The 22,998-nt window shown below is 43.3% G+C and overlaps 1 protein-coding gene across 11 annotated transcripts in view; it reads left to right on the forward strand.

Moving 5' to 3' along the window:
• The window catches only part of ENOX1 (ecto-NOX disulfide-thiol exchanger 1), a 611,047-nt gene that overhangs the window by 526,997 nt on the left and 61,052 nt on the right, over nt 1-22,998 (forward strand). For 9 of the 11 annotated variants that reach the window (XM_060129461.1, XM_060129462.1, XM_060129460.1 and 6 more), the window contains 3 exons: nt 17,656-17,763; nt 20,988-21,059; nt 22,163-22,219. The exons of 1 other annotated variant lie outside the window; for it this stretch is intronic. In XM_060129461.1, the coding sequence (XP_059985444.1) occupies nt 17,656-17,763; nt 20,988-21,059; nt 22,163-22,219 (237 nt within the window). The remainder of the gene's footprint in view (nt 1-17,655; nt 17,764-20,987; nt 21,060-22,162; nt 22,220-22,998) is intronic. One more of the 11 variants, XM_060129466.1, reaches the window with a different exon arrangement.

Raw genomic sequence — 22,998 nt, forward strand, 5'->3', positions numbered from 1 at the left:
AGTGGAATTGGGAATTCAGTACCGGGATGTTAGATGGTTAGTTAAAGACTAACTTTTCTCCTCTGTTTAACAAAGCACCCTGAATAGTCATCAGGGGAAGCTTAAACAAATTTATTGCCCAATCTGGTGCTCACTTTATAGACCACCCACTTCACTCAGTTGATCACTGAAAAGACCCTGCCTCATGAAGTTCTTAACTTGATGCGACTCCCTCAGTTTGGTAATTACCTCTCCAGCTTTGGTGCTTTCTGTTTCATCTCTGTATCTCCTCTCTCTCTCTCTCTCTCTCTCTCTCTCTCTCTCTCTCTCTCTCTCTCTCTCTCTCTCTCTCTCTCTCTCTCACACACACTAAGTAAATGGCCACAGCAGCTTTATTTTCTGGAAGTAATTGGGGAAGATAAAAAAGGAGAAAGTATATTTGAACTCTGGTTATAGGTTTCCAAGGAAGGGGCATTACAAATGGTGCTTATAAATGAAAGACGAGCAAAATGACACTCCACACCTTTATTGTCACCTTTTTCTTCTTTCGTTTGTTTTGTAGTTTATTGTAATTACATCTGTAAGTTATTCTGCTATCCCCCATGCATACACATTCCATTTTTTATGTCCTCCACCACACCACCACTTTAATTTATTTTAAGCCGGGTATCACTCAGGCATTCCGGTCAGAAGGCTTTCATTGGCAAGCACCGGCACTCTCATTCACGGTATTAGAGAAATATGTTTTCGCCCATGATTTGCATTTTATCCTAAGTCATTTCCTGAACCAGTGCATTACACATTTTTCAATCATTTAAATACAGAGTGGGACTCTGCAATTTTGTCCTTCACTAATTCTCTGTGCATCTTGTTTTCTTTTCTCCTGGGTTTATATTTCTTCCCTAGTGGTTTGTATTTCTTCAGTGCTACTCACAATTTATTTCAGGAAGATCTTGGTAATGACCTAACTGTAAAGTCCATAAAAAAGCTGTTGTGCTGAGTTTCTTTTAACAATATAATTGTCCCAGGTACTCCTTCCATTTATCATTTAGGGAGAAGGAGAAATGAGGTGTTTGTGATGTGGTTTCACCGCTCGACATCGGGTAACATGAGCTCACGTAGATTTCTGAGAGTGGCCAGGTCACTTAAGGAGCACTCCGAGGTCCGACCTTGCCCTCATGGGTCCTTGGGTCTTAGTTTTTTGGTCTGGTCTTTTCAGTCTGCTTTTCTGCCCAGCTAGTGATTGATGTGCTTAATTTTAAGTCCACAATTTGCTGGACATTTCTCATGGTCCACCCACAGTATAAAAAGCAAGGTAGAATGTGACGATAATGGGAATTCTGCTTTACATATAAAATTTGGACTGGAGATGGGCTCAATTTCACCACTATTTTGACCTCGAGAACTGCAGAATACAGACTGCTGAAGCTAGGAGGGGCATTGGTGAGCCCCTAGACCAGCCCACTTATTTCCTGATTTTAATCAAATAGAGTTTAAGTCACTGAGCTAAGCCGCACCACCACCCCCGCAACCTCCCTTCTCACCTCCGCTGCTCATGGCTCCTGATTCCTGGTCCTTGGCTCCTTCCCGGGCCTCCACATGCTTGCATTCTGAGACTCTTTTCCTTTTACATTCACTTATATCGATCTCCTAGCCCCCTGAAAACTGAGGTGAGACACAGGGGCTATGATTTCCCCCCAGCATGTTAAATAACTGTTAGTTTCTTTTTTCTTCTGATATTGGAGAAGAGACTAATTCTGGTACCTAAGGCCAGTCTTTCATGGCTAATTTAGTCATTTATAGCCAACAGCTCTCTGAATAAACAGATGAAGAAAAGAACAAATTGTTGAGTCGCCACACGTTTTATTCTCAGCTATTGAAAACTGTAAACCATCTTCCCTCATTCTTTTTTTTTTAAGAATTGATTGATTGATTGATTAATTGATTGGCTACATTGGGTCTTCGTTGCTGCGCTCGGGCCTTCTCCAGTTGCGGCGAGCGGGGGCCACTCTTTGTTGCGGCGCGTGGGCTTCTCATTGCCGTGGCTTCTTTTGTTGCGGAGCACGGGCTGTAGAGCCCAGGCTCAGTAGTTGTGACTCACGGGCTTAGTTGCTCCGCGGCATGTGGGATCTTCCCGGACCAGGGCTCGAACCCATGTTCCCTGCATTGGCAGGCGGATTCTTAACCACTGCACCACCAGGGAAGCCCCAACTTCCCTCATTCATAATCTCTGCTGCTCTTCCTACTCATGCCTGAATACATAATAATCTCATCTCATTGACTGAATAGAACCAGATTTCTGACAAATCTTTGTTGAAGTGTAAGGATTGATGGAGCCCTTCTGTCTTTAGGGGTCATGAATGCTCTCTGCTGGTATTAGATGCTAAGGGGCTTATTAGTCACTGATGTCATCTGGTGTGGCCCCAGGGCTATGAAAGAATGACTACAGCCTTGGGAAATAAGCTGTTTTGTTTTTACTTATGCTGAGTGTGTGTACGTGCAGTCACAAATGTTTCTGTTCAGACAATGTTTTCTACTATCCAAATGCTTTAAGAGCCTTGCATCCTGGGAGTTGACATTTTTGTCACGTTTATCAAGGAACCAAGGCTTAGAAAGAGTAGTAAGAAGACTCCAAACCAGGCAATAGAGTACTTAAAATTTCTTCCTGATTGTTTTTCCTAATCTTTTGAAAGTGAGATTACATCACACGTTGATACTTAAAGGACAGTGGCAACATGCCAAGCCTACTTTGAATGAAAGACCCTAGGAGATGTCAGGGAGTGAGGACATTTTTCTAAGCAGCTCTGCCATTCCCTTCTTCTTGCTGTTCCTGCCGATGTTTGCAGTTGATGAAGCATTTACATAGCACTCAGCTCCTATACTCTTGATTGGCAGGACCTGTACAGAAAACTGTACTTTTCAAATATATGTGGGACATTTACAAAAATTAATCCCATACTAGACCTTAAGGCAAGTCTCAACAAATTTCAAAGGGGTGATAATATTTTCTGATCACAATAAAATTGTTAGAAATCAATGTCAGAAAAGATAACTAAAATAAATTCTATATACTTAGAAATTTTAAAACACACATCTAAATCCACAGGTCTAAAAAGAAATCAGAGTTTTAATTTTAAAATAGTTGGAAGTAGTTGATTATTAAAATACAGCATATTAAAACTTGTGGGATGCAGCTAAAACAGAACCTAGAGGAAAAATTTTAAACTTTTAAATGTCTGTTTAAGGAAAGAAGAAAACTGGAAACAGGAATGAGCATCCAACTCTTATTACAAAAAAAATAAACACAAAGAAGGAAAGATAAATAAAAATAAGGATAGACATTACTAAAATAACAAAGAGTCATACATTAGAGAAGATCAACAAAGCCAAATGTTGCTATTTGAAAAGACTAATAGAATGGGAAAATTTGGCAACACTGATCATAAAGAGAATAACTTAATAAACAATGTTTTAAAAGAAAGTGAGTTATAACTATAGATGTAACAGAGATTGAAGAACTATGAAAAAATCAGGAATAGTTTTACTACAAAGTTTTAAACTCAGGTGATATAAACAAATTCCTAAAGGAAGAAAAGAAAACCTTATCAAAATTAAATCAGGAAAAAATTGAAAGCCTGGATGATCTCATAAAAATATTGGAGTTAGAAGCTTAAAATCTTACATCAAAGCAACAGATCCAAAATGGATTTACTGGAAGGTTCTACCAAACATTCAAGGAAGATTATGCCAATCTTTTGCAAAATTGTTCAGAGAATAGAAAAGGAGGAAATGCCTCCCAACTAACTCATAAGGCTAGTGTACCTAGTACACTTGATATCAAAACAGGACAAAGGCAGTAAAAAAGAGGGGTGGAAATTACAGGTCAGTCTCACTTATGAACATAGATTTAAAATTCCTTTTTAAAAGCTAATTTAATCTGGTATTTTATAAACCACCAAACTGGATTTATTTCAGGAATGCAAGGTTGGTTCAATGTTGCAGAAGTCTATTAATAGATACAATCCCATTAACAGGTTAAACCCGAATAATGCAGTCTTTTTAATAGCCACTGAATATCCATTCATAATATGAAACTACAGAAAAAAATGAAGATTGTAGCAACTTGGAATAAAAGAAGACTTTCATATCTTGTTAAAGACTATCCACAGTGAACTCAGTGGCAAAACAGGTGGTTTTCTTTAAACTTCCCAAAGTAATTCTCACATAATCCTTCTTAATCCTGATATAATCACTTGGACTAGAATATAACTGCTTTATGTCACTTACTTGTATCATGATTTACATTTTCAAATTATCATCAGGAAGTAAAAATCACTGCTATATAGAGTCTATTGGCAGTCCCTAAAAATGTGGTCTCCATATTCTTTCTTTTGGAAAAAAATGAAAGTCATCAAGACTAATCTTGGTGTTGATTTCCCTATTTCTAGAATGCACACGTAGCTAGCTGTGTATCACACAAGAAGATCTTTTCTGTGCCATCATTGTTAGAAGCTGGCCTTTCAACTGACTTCAGCAAAACCTGTGATTGAAATTTTCATTAAAAGGACATGGGTAGACTTCCCACATGTAATGTTAAATTGCATGCAATCACCGATCTCAAGTTGAGGGATTGCTAAGGCTGGAGGAACACATCATCACGGGGTAGATATTAAGTGTAGAGCTACAGCTTTAATTTCTCTTAATTTTTATACCTTGGGACCCTTTTTTGCTGTTATCATTCATGGCCATGCTGACACAATTTACTGTAAAGGGTCTGAGCGATTCAGCTCACTTCTTTAGTGCTTCCTATGTTTAATGTTGCAGAAGCAGAGAAGATTGGTTTAAAATGGTAATTTTCTGTCTGCATCCTTGAGATCTATGCAAAATGGGTGGTGCTCTATTTTATTTTACCCAATGGATCTCAGCCCCAGATATTAAGAATATGTGGCACATTTCACAATGGCAGTCAGTCTCTGTTGAGCTTTTCTCTTGCAGCTGCTGCTACTGTTGCTGCGGTTTTGTTTTTTTCCTTAAAGACAGTCTGCAGTTCAGGGACTGGGCAAACCTGAGATAGTCCAGAGGTTAAGTAACTGCCACGGAGACCACCTGCAGGTGGTTAAAGCCCCTCAGGGAGACTGTCCTTATCTGGTGAGGCCTTCACCTGTCTCCCCAGGGCTCGGCTCTGGAACAGGGAACAGGTGAAACTTGGAGACCTCCACGAGGTTCTGGTTACTCTGAGACTCCTAATGAGGGGTCCCAGACCAGCCCCAGTGTATTAAAATAACGTGGAGACTTCAGGGAACGAGCAGACATCCTCTGCCTCACACCTTCTCTGTGACAGACGAATGTGCCCATTATTTGCAAACCTTGATGCAGAGTCACTAAAGATTCAAAGCACTCAGTTCAGGGACCGTTCTCCTCTCCTCACCCTGCCCCTAGATGTCTGAGTCTCCTAGCCATAAAAACGTCAACTTGCGCTAACAAAGGAAAATTGGGAATATTGTTATCATTGAATTAGCTTTGCTCAAGTTCTGCCATTAATCAAGAGTTAGGCAGCATAGGTGATGACTCATGTCCATCCTTAGTCAGACATCTGTGGCTGATGTAGAGCTAGAACTTTCAGCTGTATTTTCTCTCTTCATTTACATGTTAGATCATTACAACTTTCTCACCAATTAGGATTCAACTAGAAGCTCTCAAAACCACGTTCTTGGGCTTCCCTGGTGGCGCAGTGGTTGAGAGTCCGCCTGCCGATGCAGGGGACACGGGTTCGTGCCCCGGTCCGGGAAGATCCCACATGCCGCGGAGCGGCCGGGCCCGTGAGCCATGGCCGCTGAGCCTGCGCGTCCGGAGCCTGGGCTCCACAACGGGAGAGGCCACAACAGTGAGAGGCCCGCGTACCGCAAAAAAAAAAAAAAAAAAAAAAAAAAAAAAACACGTTCTTACTCTGTAACCATTAAGTCAAAAGCCACTTTCCTAAAACTGCAGTCAAGGTGGTCACTGATGATGGTAGTATCTGTTACTGATGCCAGAAAGAGCATGGTTTGGCTCTCCACGGGCTGAACTGAATTAGCCCCAGATCACTTTGCATAAGCCAACTCCAAAGATGACCAGGGGATTTTGGTCACAAGTCACCCATAAAGGGTTTTCTAGCTATAAGCTCTGATCGTGACTGGGTTATAAACCCTGCAGAAAAAGAACAAATCTCTTTTGGCCTTTGGGGCACAATGCAAGACCCAGCTGTGCAATTAGGTTCTTGTTTGAAGTAAATGGGCCAACCTGGCTGGAAAGCATGTTAATATTTTAAATTTCTACATTAACAGCTGTACATGTGCCCAGAGGCTGGGGTGATGACCACCTTATATAACTGCCAAAAAAAAGTGACAAGAATAAATAAATCCCAGCAAATTGGATTATCATTTGCAGTGGAATTGCCAGCAGAGGCAACAGAAGGAATATCACTGATTTATATTCCTACTTCAGCAACACATTTGACACCTTCTCTTGGGAATTGCATGAATGGTGTTAATTCAAGTTGGCTGGCCCTGTGTTTTGAAAATTGGCTGAAGGAGGACGACCAGCATGGACAGGATGGGACTGAACAACAGACCTTCCGCTATGAATATTAATCCCCAGGAGTGCCCACTCATGTAAGGCCCGCTCACTTGACCTTAGTCTGTCCATTTTTGCAAAGAGGATAGTAACAGCCCTTTCATTTAACTTAGTACCCTTTGCCATTAAGGAGCCTCACATATTAATGGATGTTCTTTAGTCTCATAATATCCCACTCATGAGTATTGTCATCTTTATTTAACATGTGAGGAAAGTGAAAAACAGGAAGTTGAAACGACACTGCAAATTACACTATTAAAAAGAAAAGCATCTGAAGAAGAGAAAATAGGTTTTTGAGTCTTCTAAGCCACTTTTGCATCTTCTTTTCCTGCGTTCAGTAAGCAAGACATTAATTGATGTGTTGCTTTGCAAATGATAAATCATTCCTCATGAGAAAGTTGTGAGGGAAAGAGGAGACCAGAGCAGTAAAGTGGCTTGTTTGAGGTCACACAGCAAGTCAGCGATAGAGCTAACCATGTTAACCTTGAAACAATGACCTGGGGCTTATTTTTTTTGCCTTTTCTCCAATCCTTGGCTGCATTTCTTTTCATCATAATGTTGCCTTATTGGGGTATAGTGTATCGTGATAAGTAACTCCATTGGATTATACAAATGCCAAAGGGTATCTTGTCTTTTACACAAGGCCCTCCCAGGAGGATAGCCAAGTAAAGGAAATGGTCTCTAAAACCAAGTCTGATGACACATTTCTCCCCTCCCAAGGTCATTATCTCCTCTCCTGCCCAGACACTGGGCTGCGTGCCAGGGGTGTGCCTAGTGTAACTTGACACTCCGAGGGGGTCCTTTTTTAAACATCCTCCTCTGCTACAGGACAAAATTATTTTCAGTAATAATCATGAAATGAAACAAGTAATAATAGTGGCCAAGAAAGAAATACAGTGAAATTTTTCTTATATTGAATTTCACATATAGTTATGCCTGTAAAAAAATTTTTAAGTAAAATAGTACAATGTAAGGAAAAAATCACAACTCTCTATTAAATAATTTTTTTAACCCACCTAACAGTTTGCACTTTGATCTTTTGATTATAGTTAATATATTACAGTCTGTAAATAATTGTCCAGTAAATACATGAATCTTAACAAACCCAAATGCAAAAGACACAATTTAGGCAACTACTAATAGTACCACTGATTTGGTAACATTTTCTTGATCTGTCCTTTAGTTTTAAGGCAAACAGTCAACAGTTATGAAAGAACTCATTTCAACTTGTAAAATATTAAAATTCAGTATAAATATGTAACATAAGAACTAAAATTTGCACTCAACAAAAATAATACAACTCATGGTTCTCACCATGTTTCACTGTTTCAAATTTTAGACATAAAAATTCTTTAAGAGGTCCTGTGGAATGAAGTAGCTCAGTTCTAGCTCTCAGTCTTTGCGATAACTGTGCCACCATTGTTTATTTCGAATCTGCTGTAGAAATGTAAGAATACATGTAGTGCTACAGGGATTGGAGACACTGTGTCTGAGACAAGCTCAAAATCCAAAAACTGGGTGTAGCTGAGTCCTGTGTGAGCATATGGGGGTGGGGGAGGGGGAGGGTGGGAGCAGACTGTGATACTGACATTTTCCAAATTCGTTTCTACATCCAGTATGTTTATTAAACGGTAAGAAGTGAAACTGCTCATTTGAAGCTTGACCATGTATATTGACTCTTATCGGTAACCACAGCAATTGGTTAGGCTTTAGATCAACAAAGGATTTTATCACTGATTATGTTAGAATTGCTGGTGCACGCTGATAATCAGTGGATGGACCTTCATTTAGTTTGATTACCATTAAGTTTTGTGCAGTTGCACCTGCTTATTTCCTGCCCCGAGGTTGACAGCTCCCAGAGCCCCGCCCTTGGAGTCCTTCCACTGCCTGCAGACTTAGGCCTCCAGATCTGCACCTCAGTGGTTACCTGCGTTACCCAATTCTCGGTCACTCTTGAAGTCTTACATTTATCGCTTCTGCTTCCCTTCGGGAATTTTGCACAGCTCACGGAATTCAGGGATTCTTCCCTTACCCTGCAGCGGGGGAAGCACCAGTGTTAGGGGCCAGCCTCAGAGAACCTGGAAACATTCCAGCTCCAAACCCTTGCTCTCCGGTTGTATGCTTCCCCTCCAGAGAACCCATGGCCCGTGGCCTCCCTTCGCCCACGTCCCGCGAGATCTTGCTCCAGTGTATGCACACCGTGTGTGTCCTCGGTCAGGCCCTTGCTCGTCTGTTCAGAGAAGGGAACCCCTGTCAGAGCACACCGCCCCGGGTGGGTGGCAGGGTGCCTCATGTCTCAGGGACCCCCTTGAGGATCCACACCCTTGAAAACACTTACTTCTGCCTTCTCCCCAGTCTCCCAGAGCTGTCCCAGGCTCCCAGGGTACCAATAGGCATGACCCCAGGGTTCCTTGTCTTGACCTCTTGGAGGGCCAGCCCTGTCAGACCTGCACCTGGGCTGTTTGTCTCTGACCGACATTAGGATCTTAACAGCAGGGTCAGGGAACAGGGCCAGGCTCCTCCAAGCATCTCTCAGTTGTAAATGAAACCTGATCCCATCACGAGTAAGAGATTGCCTTTCTACCTAGCAATGAGAATGGCATTTAAAATTCAATATCAGAAAAGATATTGACGAGATTAAGGGCCTGAAGGAATTGATTTATGAGGAGAGACCCAAGGAATTAAATATGCATAGCCTGGTGTAATAGGATATTAGGCCCTGAGCACAATTTCATTCCTGTGATCTGGTGTTCCTGCTATCAGTCATCTAAATGGTGGGGTTCTCTCCAGAAGATGTTTCTCCCCCAGGGGTCACTGAGCTGTTGGCAGAGAGGGAGGCACTGGGATGGATAAACCAGGCCACAGGCTTGGTCACCCTTGGACCTTGATATAAATTGAAGCGCAGTTTCATCCGCAGGTAGAAGCAGATGGCATTTAAAACAAGAATAAATTTGGAGTAGTCTTACCACCTCGTGCGACAAAAAAATTCAAACTAGTTCAATTCCATCTTTTTTTTTTTTCCCAAGGAGAAAAGTGAACGTTGTGAGTACCAGGTAGTAAATGACTGTCCTTCCCCTGAGCCAGGTTTCTCTCCTTTCTCAGGAATACTGTTAGATGTGTTGGCCTTTAGGCAAAGCCTTGCTCTTAGGTTGTGATAATATGCACTTGATTTTTTACATCTCAGGCTTTTCCCAGCAATCAGGGATTGGCTCGGGATTCAGTGTTAGACGTGAGGTGGGAACAGGCAGACTTCAGCAGTGGGACCTAGCGCGGCTGCCCTTCCTAAGTGGTTCTGAAGTCTGTGAGAAGCAAAGCCGGCCTGAAGGGGTGGAAGGTCTGGAGAGCCTGGGGAGAAAAGCAGCAGAAGCAGGGAGCTGTGTTTGGGTAGCAGGATCTCACCAACGAGGAAGGGACGAATGAGCGGATCCCCTCACCTTGTAGCAGGACAAGATGAAAAGGATCCGGCAGCACTGGCCACCGGGGGGGTTCAGATAGCAGGCTGAAATACACGGAGTAATGGGGTTGGAGACAAGGTGTGCAGACATGATGATGCTGGATGCCCGCAGGCGTCGCCCCACGGTCTGGACATTAAAACAACTGCTGATTGGTCTGTCCAGACATAGTCACACCCACCCTGGCCTTTGGTGGAAAACTGTCTTTGGAAGCCAGCAGACCTCATTTCCTTAGGCGATATCCTACTGGCCTTTAAAGGCTTATCCCACTAAGTAGGGCATCGAATTTATAGCAAAGTTATCGAGATGGAATAACATTTATTAAAACTGAATCAAAAGAGCAAAAACACATGAAAAATTGATGACACTGTATGGGCTCAAATATTTCCAGACCTCAAGCATTAGTATTTGGTGACTCATTTCTAATGAGTAGAGAACAAGTTCTGATTCAAAATGGACCCCCTGAGCTCATGTTCTCCTAACACCTGAACTGACCCCCCAAGAATCTCCTAGGGAAACCACATTGGTTGTAACCACTGTTAGAATATTTTGTGCCACCCTAAATTCATTTTAGTGGATAGACTAGCAGCCTCGTGACCCCGCATCTTGAGGACAGTCTACTTGGTTTCCTCCGTGTCCTGCATACTGTCTAGCCCAGCACTGTGTACTTAGGAGATAAGTGATGATTGAAAGAATGGATAAATGAATGATTGCTTGATTGATTGATCATTGAATATTACTGGATTGTTTTAAAAGAACTGAACATAGAGCCAGTCGCTGGGGAAATCTTGAAATGAGGGGAAGAGGGAAAGAGAGAAAATGTGTGTGTGTGTGTGTGTGTGTGTGTGTGTGTGTATAGGTGTCAGTCACTATCGGTATATATTATATCTACCTAGTGGCACGAGTTCACGTGACCTGCCACCACCGTGAATTTACAAAGAGTACTCCTCCACCGCCATGGAAGACACAAAGTCAGATGCTCTCAGTTTCAGGCCACCCAGCAGCTCCATCCCCAAGCAGCTCACCAGTCCTGCAAGAGATTCCTGAGGCGGCACCGTTCAGTGAGCGTCAGCTTGTCATGAGACGTTGCTGGTGTTCTTTCATACAGAGAATCTGCTCCGTAGTCTGGGGCTTTCATGGAATCTAAGCTCATCTGATATGTTAGCTATATAAAGACTTGACCTTAGTGACAAAATTATACAATTTAAGGGAAAAAGACAAGGAAAGGGTTACAGTTTTTAAAGGACAGTGAAATCCACCACAGCACTCACAGAAGGATACGCAAAGGCATGTCTCCAGCAGCCTCGGTCTTAAGTGCAAATGGTGAATGCGTAGGTAGAAGTCATTGCTAGGAAGGTTTTAAGTCTGGCATGTCCTGATTTCCATTTCCAATTGACGGATCAGTGTGGTTGTCAGGGTAGAAACCACAGTTTGAAGTAGGAAAATCGAGTTGTGCAAGTGGTAGGTGTTTCCCCGATACCGTGGCCTCGGATACAGGACTTAACCTCTGGGTGCCTGTGAATCGCCCATCTGTAAAAATGGAAACGTGACCTCACTTATTCTGGGGCTCCAGGTAACACTGGTTGCTCTTCGGATTTGTCAGAGAGAAAGACCCATTGCACACGGAAGTCTGCATCCCCAGAGAGCATTACAAATGATCCTATTAAATCAGTGGCCTGGAAATACGAAGATGTGTCAGGTTCGGCGTTTATTTACCTGTTTTTGTCCGCCAGAGTGTTTGCACTTGACTGGCGTATGGATAATTGCCTAATTGGAACACACTCAGTTGTAACCACCAAAAATGTAATAGTGCATCTGTTTAATGCCACACTTCCCAGTGTTAAATTAAAATTATGCTGCAGTCAGCCGGTCCAACCGAGAGGCTCTTCTGATTAAGTTCTAGCTGCCTGTGAACTTCTGTAATTGAGGCACTCTGGAACTTAAAAATTCAAACTGGAAAGAATAGTATACAGTCTCACAGATTTCAAGTGAAAAAAGACCAGAAAGGCTGACTTAAATTATCTAGTTGCAGACTATCTCATTGTTTTTATAAGACATCTAGTCATATGAACAATCACAGTTTTGAATCCCCACGGTTTTGAATCCATAAATGTTAGATTCGTGAGTTTACCTTTTGTAAACAAAAGAAACAATTCATTTGAAAGAATGCAGAAAATAGTCCAGGGGTGTTTATTTTGTTTTTCCTCTAGTGGTGGTTTTGGTTTATTTGTTTGCTTTTTGGTGGAACATGGGGAAGAAATTACATAATAATAAATTCACTGATTGGATTTTCTTAGACTTTTAAGAAATATTCCCGGGCTTCCCTGGTGGCGCAGTGGTTGAGAGTCCGCCTGCCGATGCAGGGGACACGGATTCGTGCCCCGGTCTGGGAAGATCCCACATGCCGTGGAGCGGCTGGGCCCGTGAACCATGGCCGCTGAGCCTGCGCGTCCGGAGCCTGTGCCGCACAATGGGAGAGGCCACAACAGTGAGGCGCCCACGTACCGCAAAAAAAAAAAAAAAAAAAGAAATACTCCCCTATAGATTGAGGATGGTTATCTAGAACTTCCAGAGTAAAGAATCAAAATGTCTTAAGTGCTATTTTCCTCTAAAGATTTCATATACCCATATGTCTAGAACAATAAATTACCCAGTGATAGATCCTCAGGTAGTTGTTGTTCTCGTTTTGGCTTTTGTGTGTGTGTGGTTTTTTTGTTTTTCTTTTGTTTTGTTTTTTTGCTAGATCGTGGCTTAATCTCATAGAATTGGGGAAACCAGAGCAAGCATTCATTCACCTCTTTACTCATTCGTTCATTCAGCACCTGTCGTGTGTTAGAGGTAACCCAGTTATTGACCCTACCGTTGGTGGATGTAGGCTAGTTGGGGAGATATCTATGAAATGTAATATATCATATAAAAGTGCTTTTGGAGCATGGAAGTTAGAACAGCTAACTTTGCTTGGGTGATCAGAGGGGGTCTTTATTGAGGAAGAAACCAAGACCACTGCTTATAGTTGTGCAGGTTTTGCCCTGGACAAGGGCACCAGGCCACATGGGTGAAAGGGGATGAAATCAAGCCCCTACTCTACTGCCCAACCATGTGCCTTAGTGAAGGGTCCTGTCTGCCTAGAGGATGGGGCTCTTTTCTATCGTATAAAGTCATCATATGGATTGACGTCAGCCCGAAAACATTCTTTAAGTTGGCTTAAAAAATGAATAGGAATCTGCCAGGCAGAATTCTGGGTAGTGAGCTTTTCATAGAGTCATGAAAGGACGTAGCATGTCTGGGGAAGGACGACACAGCCAGTGGTTTGGATTTTATCCAGTAGAGATTGGGGGATCGATGGTATTTTTTAAGCACAGGAGCACTTTGATTCAATTTTCTTAGGAGTGTAGGGTGAATGACAGGAGGAAAAAGCAGATCCAGAAGAGAGATGCTCATCCTAAACATGACAGTGAAGATGGTTGGAGAGAAGGCAGAGGAACGGGCAGAGAGGTTGTGGGCGTGATGAAAGGGCGGGCATGGACCTCAAGGTTTTAACTCTGGTTACCAGGAGAATAGAATTAGCCTTGTGGGGGAGGGGTCACAGTAAGCACAGTTTGGAACACTGTAGGGAAAGGGTCTGGTGGGCAGTAGGAGGGGCGGAGGCTGTGAGGTCAGCTTTGAAAAGCAGGAGCGCAGGAGCCGAGCCCGTGCAGTTGAAGCCGTGGGTGTGAACAGGGTCGCCTGGAGAGAGAGGACATGCCAAGGCAAACAGAACCTGGCATCCTAGTTGGCAGTTAGAAAAGCGTTAGTGACTTTAGTAAGAGCAGAGTAGGGTACTCTGGACAGAAGCAACGTTGTAGCAGGATTAAATAAGCATTTAAAGAGACAGTGGTTTTCCTTCCCAGCTGCATATTAAAATTATCTGTAGAGGTGGTTTTTTTTTTTTTTTTTTTTTTTTTTTTGCGGTACACGGGCCTCTCCAGCTGCGGAGCACAGGCTCCGGATGCGCAGGCTCAGCGGCCATGGCTCACGGGCCCAGCCGCTCCGCGGCATGTGGGATCTTCCCGGACCGGGGCACAAACCCGTGTCCCCTGCATCGGCAGGCGGACTCTCAACCACTGCGCCACCAGGGAAGCCCTGGGGAGGTTTTTTTAAAAAATATTATTGCCTGAGTCCGTCCCCTAGATATTCTGAGTTAATTGGTCTTCTGTGGGATCCAGGAATAAGTGTGTTTGAAAAGTTCTCCATATTTAAGAACCACTACCCTTGACTCTCCCTTTAAGAAGTGTCAGTAAACCTCAAAGGCTGGCAGACATGTGAGATGCATAAAACCCCAGGGGGTCAGAGAAGTATGAGATTTTTCAAAGATGAAGAATCTTTTTTTAAAATATATATAAATTAATTTATTTATTTGGCTGCATCGGGTCTTAGTTGCAGCACGCGGGGTCTTCGTTGAGGCACGCTGGATCTTCCGTTGCGGCTCACGGGCTTCTCTCTAGTTGTGGCATGCGGGTTTTCTCTCTCTCGTTGTGGCTCGCGGGCTCTGTAGTTTGCGGCACGCAGGGCTCTCTCATTGAGGCACACGATGGACTTAGTTGCCCCGTGGTATGTGGGATCTTAGTTGCCGTGGCAGGTGGGCTTAGTCGCCCCGTGGTATGTGGGATCTTAGTTCCCCACCCAGGGATCGAACCTACATCCCCTGCATTGGAAGACAGATTCTTTACAGCTCGACCACAAGGCAAGTCCCAAGGTGAAGAATCTTGATATTATTAGACTGACAGAGGTTGAAAAGTTGGATAATGCAAAGTGTTAGTGTGGGTGTGGGGTACAGTAACTCTTACAGCACTGGTGGGCGGGTAGGCTGGTACAGCCATTCTGTGATACAGCTTTGGCAGTGAACTCCTCAGGCATGCCCCATGACCGACAGCTCCATCGCTGGATATGCACCAGGGCAAGTCTTCCACAGGTCCATAGGGACAAGCATTAGCATCTCCCACTACAGCCTTATACAGGGGGAGGAGAATTGGAGATAATCTGAGTGGCCTTCACTGGGAGAGTGGAATAGGTATAACTGAGTGGACGTACCCTATAAAATAGTATGCAGCCACCAGAAGCAATAGTTAGATATATATACGTATCAACATGGATCTTAAAAACATAGTAAACGAGAAATATGAACACTGTCACTTAACATACAAATGCGTACTCTCAAAACAACAGTATATACTTTGGAAAAACACATTCAAATAAAAAAGAAACCGTTGAAAGCGGTTGCCTACATACGAGAAGAAAAGGAACTGGGGATGATTCCTTGGAATCACACTTTTTTTTAATTTAAAAGTGTGATTCCAAGGAACAGTGAGAACGGATGGAAGCTTACATGGGAAGTGAGGTCAGGGGAAGGGTGTGTGTGTGTGTGTGTGTGTGTGTGTACGTGTACGTGTACACGAGCGCACACACGTTTTAATAGCACAAAGCAGTGTTGTAAATGTGTGGATGAAATGGCAGACTCAGTGGAGTTCTCACTTCCCCTCTGATCTATTTACAGTGTTGGTAATAACAGCTGAGAGTTGTGTCCAAGTGGTTTTCCTTTCTATGTCCTTTCCCCAACTTTAATTAAGTTCATTTGTTTGCTCTTGTTGCTGTTCTTACTAAAGCAGTGTCTGCTCCTTTACAGACATACCAGAAAATGACAAGCAAAACTAACAGAAAGATCCGTAAGCCCACTCACCCAGAGACAGCGTCCAGGTTCATTTCTACGAATAGTTTGCAAAATTCAGTGAAACCCTTTCATAGCCTGAACTTGTCATGTGGAGAACAGTATATTATGAGTTAATTCTATGTCCAGAGACACTTGTGCAACTTCATTTTAATGGTGTTCCATTGTACAGATGCACCATCGTTACTGTAGCCAGTCCCCCTCTGCTGGACATCAGTCGTTTCTAAATTTTGCTACTTCGAGTGCTGCAGTTGAGTGAACATAAGCTACCTATGTTTGAAGACAATTTCCTGTCCTTCATTTGGCTTATTTTTAAAGGAGGTTTAAGGAGTGGATTCGAAATGGTCTAATGACATAAAAATCCACTCGGCATCGTGGAAGTCAGAGCACCAGATCCTCTCGGAACTGTTCTGGGGCTGGTCATGAATGAGAATAAAGAAACAGGGTCATTCCCCACTGTTCGGAAATGGTCATTTTCATTACTTATCATGGTACCAGAGTACAGCATGGCCCCCGGTTTCTGCACTTTAATCAATTGGTGCACGATTGAATCACGCAACATGTGAAGGGAGCCCGTGTGGGTTGTGTGTATTGCATCACATGTGAGTGTGATACGGGCAGGTGGTAAAATAAGGGGCGCTGAGTGTTTTGAAAACTGCAAGGAAATCACTGTTTATGCTGGGGGACCAAAGCAGGTTCTTAAATCTACAGCCAGCACCGGACGAGGGAACAGGACACGCAAGCCCAGGGGTTAAGGCACAGTGTGTTTTTCTGAGTACTTCCTCCCCGACAACGTACCGCAAAACTAGCAGTTTTGAAGATTCAATTTAATCCTTCCACTTGGCAACTTTAAGCATCCGGAATCCAGTGACAGTGTTTATTCCGGCCTTGATAGTTCAGAACTGGCCAGGCAGCTCTGCAGCCAGCTTGTCCAGCCCCAGAAGTCGCAGCCTTGGTGTGGAGACAGCTACCCTCGTGGCAGGAACGCACTGACATTCTCGTATCATCAGTGCAGCACTTGTCATGTGCAGGAGCAGAAGGAACAGGCTTCCGTCTTTGCAAACTAGCCCTTTGTTGTCAAGAAGCTCTGAATAAGACATAGCTGCTTCCGGGGCCTGTTTTGAAGCTGTTGAATGTGCTCTCCAGCCTGTGTATATATTAGCACATAACCATGTTCCAAAGAATTAGTTCTGGGCAGCCCCGTCCTCCTGGCAGGCCGGGTAAGCCTCCCATGCATTACAGTTGATAGGGCAAGGCGCGCTCAAGGCTTCGCAGCAATCCGTTCAGTGGCCCTGCTTCAGAACAACGGTGCAGGCCATAGCTGAGTGTTTTGACAGCTTGTATCAGCAGTTTTCTCGACTGATACATTGATTGCAGTTCGGACTTCAGTCCTGCTGATCTAATAAAACATCACCATCATAACAGAGAAGGCAAAAGGCTCTTTTGTGCTCCCAGCCACCTGGGGAAGCAGCTTTACAGAGCTACTGGAAAGCTAGCTTTAGGGTCATATGTAAAATGATGTAACCTCGGACAAGTTGACTCATTATTTTAAGTGTCTTTATGATTTAATTTCTTCAGCTGTCAATGTCTTAGTTTCTTACCACTATTCTACATATTTTTACAGATACGCATCTGTTTAAAGGAATATAAAGGTGCCTTCACAAACACTGAAACAAGCGTTGTGCATCAGTGTCACAAACAGCCTGATACTGTGGCATTAACTGCCCACTCGTTACACTACGGGGGGTGTGTGTGTGAAACAGACATTTAAAAAAGGTCAACTGAAGTCTGGATTAAGCTTTAAGACACGTACAAACCTTTTCCTCGTGTTTTGGAATGGATGTTTTCAATATCTTACAGTATTCCATTGGCCTTCAATCCTACTTATCCTAAATATCCTTTTCACAGCAATTGCTGACCATCCAGGAGGAGTTAAACAACAAAAAGTCAGAACTGGAACAAGCAAAGGAAGAGCAGTCACACACACAGGCATTACTCAAAGTCCTCCAGGAACAAGTAAGTGAATGCAACAGCTCTGCCTCGTGAATTAGTTCAGACACGGACACACGCCCCCCCGTGTTCGACACACATGCAAACCCCCAACACGCCCCCCCCCCCCCGTGTTCGACACACATGCAAACACTGCTGCAGTTAATCTTCGAAATGACCAGCCTGGACCCTCCCCACCTCTTAGCAGCTTTGCTGGGTAGCATTTATCATCTCATCTGCAGCACCTCTGTTTTCACTCTGGTACCTCTTTAGACCACCCAAGCCCCCCAGCGATGTGTGAACGTTTCTTCCAGAAGACAAATGAATTTCGATAAAGTTTTAAAACATTGGCAATACAGGTAAATTTCACAGCAAGCAGCTAGTTTCCTTTTAAGTCTCATCGCAAGGGAAATGAGTTTAGCATAGCCCACAGTCCTCCTGCAGACATCTGAATCAGAAGGACTGATTCATAGCGACATTTAAAAAAGATCTCTCCCCTGTGCATCAGGGCACTTATCTAACCAGGGTGAGCAACAGACCTTTCATATGAAGTTTGTAAATCTGAACGTTTCATCCTGGCTTTCTTTGATACTAAAGTGTGGCCTGACGTTGATAAGTAGATTGGAAACGATCGTCGTACAGCAGGGTGAGATGGATCGCCCGGCAGCTGAGTGAAATCTAAGCCCAGTACCTACACGCAAGAAGCTGAGAAAGCTCTTGAAATGCTTTCCTATTTCTGGCCTTCACATGCTGCCCATGATGTAATGAACGGCAAATGGAAGGGGGAAAAAAATCACATAGAGTAACCGTAGCCCTTTGGGGGTAGTCAAATTTAGGTTGCTTTAAAATTTTCACTCACCGTGGTGTATGAGGAGGTCCTCTGCACAACATATATAACTTCAAAAGTGATATTTTTTTTAAAAAACTATGAAGTTGGAAGCGTATGAGCCTAGTCAGCTGTGACTCAGTCACTTTACAAGTGATTTTTAACTTCTTAATGGTTTGGACTCAAAATATCTTGTCAGTCACTTTCCCCTAAAAGTATAAGTGAATTGTGAGGGACAAGTGAAGATGTTAGATAGTTTATAAGCTTTTATAGCTTTGGAGGAAAATGCTTTCTAAAGCTAATCGTTACCTTTATACGATTAAGATAGATTCAGTAACTTAGACTGAGGCTTACATTATATGATTTTGGATAAGTTAGATTGAACTGAAAAAATATTGATGACTAAACTCACAACGACCTACTGTCTAAGAGACCTGCAGTCACTGTTCTTTCTTCGTTTACATTATTCAAAGGCTTTCAACAAAGTAGAGCTGATTTGGTCCAGATTTGCTCCTGATCGGACAGACATAGCTCTGAGCTTCGTTGTTTTACATTTTCTCTGTCTGCCTCCTTGATTTACTGGGATGAGGAGGGGTGAATTCCTTTCTCTAAATGACTCAGATCCTTTATTTTGATTCAAAATCCAAACTCCAGTCATAAAAATAGATGCTAAGTTTTGCAGAATTCACTGCTACATCCTTGTCGTCACGGCATGCGTTTTTAAAGAGCGATGTGCGTACGCAGGCTTTGGTAGAGCATCACACTTCATTCTCCATTACTTAAAAAAAAAAAAAAAGATAAATGGGGAACATGAACAAGATTCAGAACAACTAAAATCATTAAAAACCTAGGAAATCTGACTGGAAAGGAAGCGTTTTTAAATCTGCTGTAGTAATGGGATGGCTCCTTTACAAGCAAGGGCACCGAGAATACATAAGCCTAAGAGAGCCCACAGCCACCTTTTGGGTGCCGTTCGCCACCAGACTGCTTTCCCGAGAGCCCCTTGCCCGGTGCCCCTGTCATCCTTGTAGATGAGAGCAGGCAGTGGACACGTTCCTTCCATCTCCCTGTAGCTTCCCGCCACACACAGACATACATTTAAAAACACACCTCTGCCTCTCTGAACGATGCCTTAGAAAGCTTTCTTTGGACTTGTGTAGAGTAGCTGTACGTGCAAACACCTTTTCAGTGCCTGCATAGATAGGGCCTAAACAGATGGCCTCACCCCCCAGAGATTTGATTGGGCCTAGACCCTTACTACAGTAAGTTCCCTGCATACGAACCTTCAAGTTGAGAACTTTCGAAGATGTAAATGTGCGTTCGCCTGTCCAATCACATAAGTCAGTTCACATGTCTGGCGTACATTGTCACGTGCGTGCATCCTCTTCAAGTGGTCATGCTTTTGCGTACTTTACTGTACAGTACTGTATAGAGTACAGTAGTACAGTATCTTTATTTCAAGCCCAGGATGTCCGAAAGCAAGCATAAAAGCAGCCGTGATGTAGCTGGTACTACTGTACTTTTCAAGGTGCTGTACTGTAAGATTAAAAATATTTTCTTTATTTTTTGTTTGTTTGTTTTTTATGTATTATTTGTGTGAAAAGTATTATAGACCCATTACAGTACAGTACAGTACTATATAGCCAATTGTGTTAGTTGGGTACCTAGGCTAACTTTGTTGGACTTACAAGCAAATTGGACTTACAGACGCGCTCTCGGAACGGAACTCGTTCGTATGTAGGGGACTTACAGTGTTATATAGACACACACACACAAACACACACACACACACACACACACACACACAGGAAAAGATATATCCTGCTCTGAAGACGTGGAATTTTGCTCTTTAACATGACTGCCACTTGATGGAAATCCTGAAAAGAAGGAACAGGTTGTGAGGGCAGACCCTTACCGTCCGTAGCCCTCAGCCCAGGGGAGGCAGGCTCATTCCCTAAGCTCTCTGTTTGCTAAGATGCAGCTTCACCAGGTCCCACCAGGCCCCACTGGCTCCTGCCTTTCGTGTCCTTCACAGAGGTGGTAGCTTCCAACACCTGGAGCCTGTTCCCAAGCCCAGGTATCCTCAGACAAGATGTTAGCCCCTCCGTCTGGAGGAGACCAGCAGCTCCGGAGAGAGCAGGGAGCCAGGCCATTGAGGGCAGAAGTAACAAAACCTTCTTCTGAGCCAACCCCGCTCTTCACTCCCAGAAGCACGAGTTACAAGGTGGGACAAGCAGAGAGGGTTGATGAAAAGAAGATGAGGAACACCTATGAAAAGAAACCCTTAAGACAGGAAAACAGAGAGGGATTTTTAAGTCCCTTTGTGCCCTCTGATAACAGACGGCACTGCTGTCACTGAGGCGCACTTTTTCTTCTCGTTGTGTATCACACATTGCCTGTGCTCCCTTGTCTTTGTTACGTGTAGAAGCATCAGTGGCGTAGCCCCAGAGAACACAGGGCAGCATGCCTCTTTCTCAAGCAGGAGCGTGATGTGGAGGTGAGTCTTAATCTGCCCCACTGGCCCACAGCCGGCTGCCCCACACTCAGCTCCTCCACGGCGCCGTTGCTTCGGCAGAGCCTCTCTCTTGGCACGGAGAGCGTGTGGTTTTCTTGCTGGGAGTCTGAGATCGCCTGACAAAAATCAAAGACGCTTTCATTTTAACGTGTACCAAGAGCCCGAAAGAACCAAGATTTGAATCAAACACATTGGCGGTGCACTTATTTTCTTTCAAACTTTACGCATTTATATCCCACCATGAATATTTTAGGCATAAAGAAGAGGATGCAGAAGATGCTGCTTCCTAAGCATAATAGGCCAGGAAGAAGTACCAGCAAACAGCTGCAAGGCCTGCTCCCCTCTGCCCTTATTCTCTGTCTTCATGTGTCTGCTTCAAGTCAGGCTAGGATAAAATGCCAATTAAAGGTTTCCAGAAATCTCCCGATACCTGATGACTCCTAAGCCTTCTGAGGGAGAGGCATTTTCAGATGTTCACTGTTAAAAATCTCATTTGAGAAATAGCTTTTCTTCTGATGCCTCAGTGACCAAGGAGATGTGTTCCCAATTCTTCCTTTCCAAAAAGAAGCAAATCGTCTTGTTTTAGACCTCCAGAAACCATGTCAGTCATTCAAATAGGTTCTCAAGGAGGGCACGTACAGTAGCACTGCGGCATGTTAAAACAAGGGGAAATAACATAATTCTCGAACAATTGTTATATAACATCATTTAGCTGGTGGCAACTTGCAAACACTGCCGGGTTTAAATTAATAGCAATACAATGAGGAAATGGAATCATTTATTATTCTTAAGAATGAATTTTATGCATTTTATGCCTGTGGAACTGCTTTCTAATTTTATTATTTAAAAATAATGACCAAGGCCCATTTATTTCTTGCCAGCCATCAGGTTTCGTAAAATGTTGGTCTCAAACTGGTTTCAGGAAGACTCGTTAGAATTACGTGCTCCATCTGTTTTTTCTTGTTGGAAGTTTCATAAAGGGCAGCCTCAGATAAATCAGGGTTAACAGGATGATATACACTTAGTAGATAATGCTTACTTATTCATTTGGGTTTTTTTGTTTTGTTTTTTCTTAAAATCTGCAGTTGAAGGGTACCAAGGAGTTGGTCGAGACCAATGGCCACAGCCATGAGGACACAAATGTAGGTACCACAAACCTGGGGTTTGCTCTTCTTGCTTGGTGTTGGTTGAATGCCCACGAGAATGTGGCACTTTTTAACACAGAGGAAGTCAGAAGCCCTGCGTCTCAGCGGCTTATTAAGATTACTAATGTGTGGTTTGGCAATAAAATATGGGTAGGTACTGTTAGCTTAGGTTACCAGATGTTGACACAGGAGTACTTGAGCTAAGCTCTATCATAAAAATTCTCATCTCGGTGAATTTATTCGAGCCCTTTATATTTTCAAAGCTATAGACCAATGAGGTGTTGGGAGGGCAAATGGAATGAGACCCAACAGGATAATAAATTGTATACTGCATGTGTTTTTATTAAGTTTGCCTGGCAATGAAGAGGGTAGTGAAATGGCCGCTATGCTGAAGAGGTTTCAAAGCAAACCCCTTCTCCCAGAAAAGCCCTTGAAAGCGTACCTTTCTCTGTTTCTGACCCCGATCAGTTGCATAGAGCGTCCGTCCTCTTGAGACAGAGTCTAATGGTACAGGATCCCACTTGGCACTCTGCTTCCTCCTTGGTGTACCTTGAATTTCCCAGTATTAGCCAAGTACTCTCTTTGCCTTGGAAGTTCTTTAGTCTCAGGTGAAACAGTACGCCATGTAGATCATTGTCTCTCCATATGTTGGATGGTTTTGTTTTCGCCTTTTTTAAAAATCTCTTTGATATCTGTATGTATTTGACTATCCTCTTCATAGAAAATGCTCACTAAGCAGTTCTTTTTACATAACACAGAATCAGACATGGTAATGA

Source organism: Lagenorhynchus albirostris, chromosome 18 (assembly GCF_949774975.1).
Source record: "Lagenorhynchus albirostris chromosome 18, mLagAlb1.1, whole genome shotgun sequence".
Taxonomy (NCBI): domain Eukaryota; kingdom Metazoa; phylum Chordata; class Mammalia; order Artiodactyla; family Delphinidae; genus Lagenorhynchus; species Lagenorhynchus albirostris.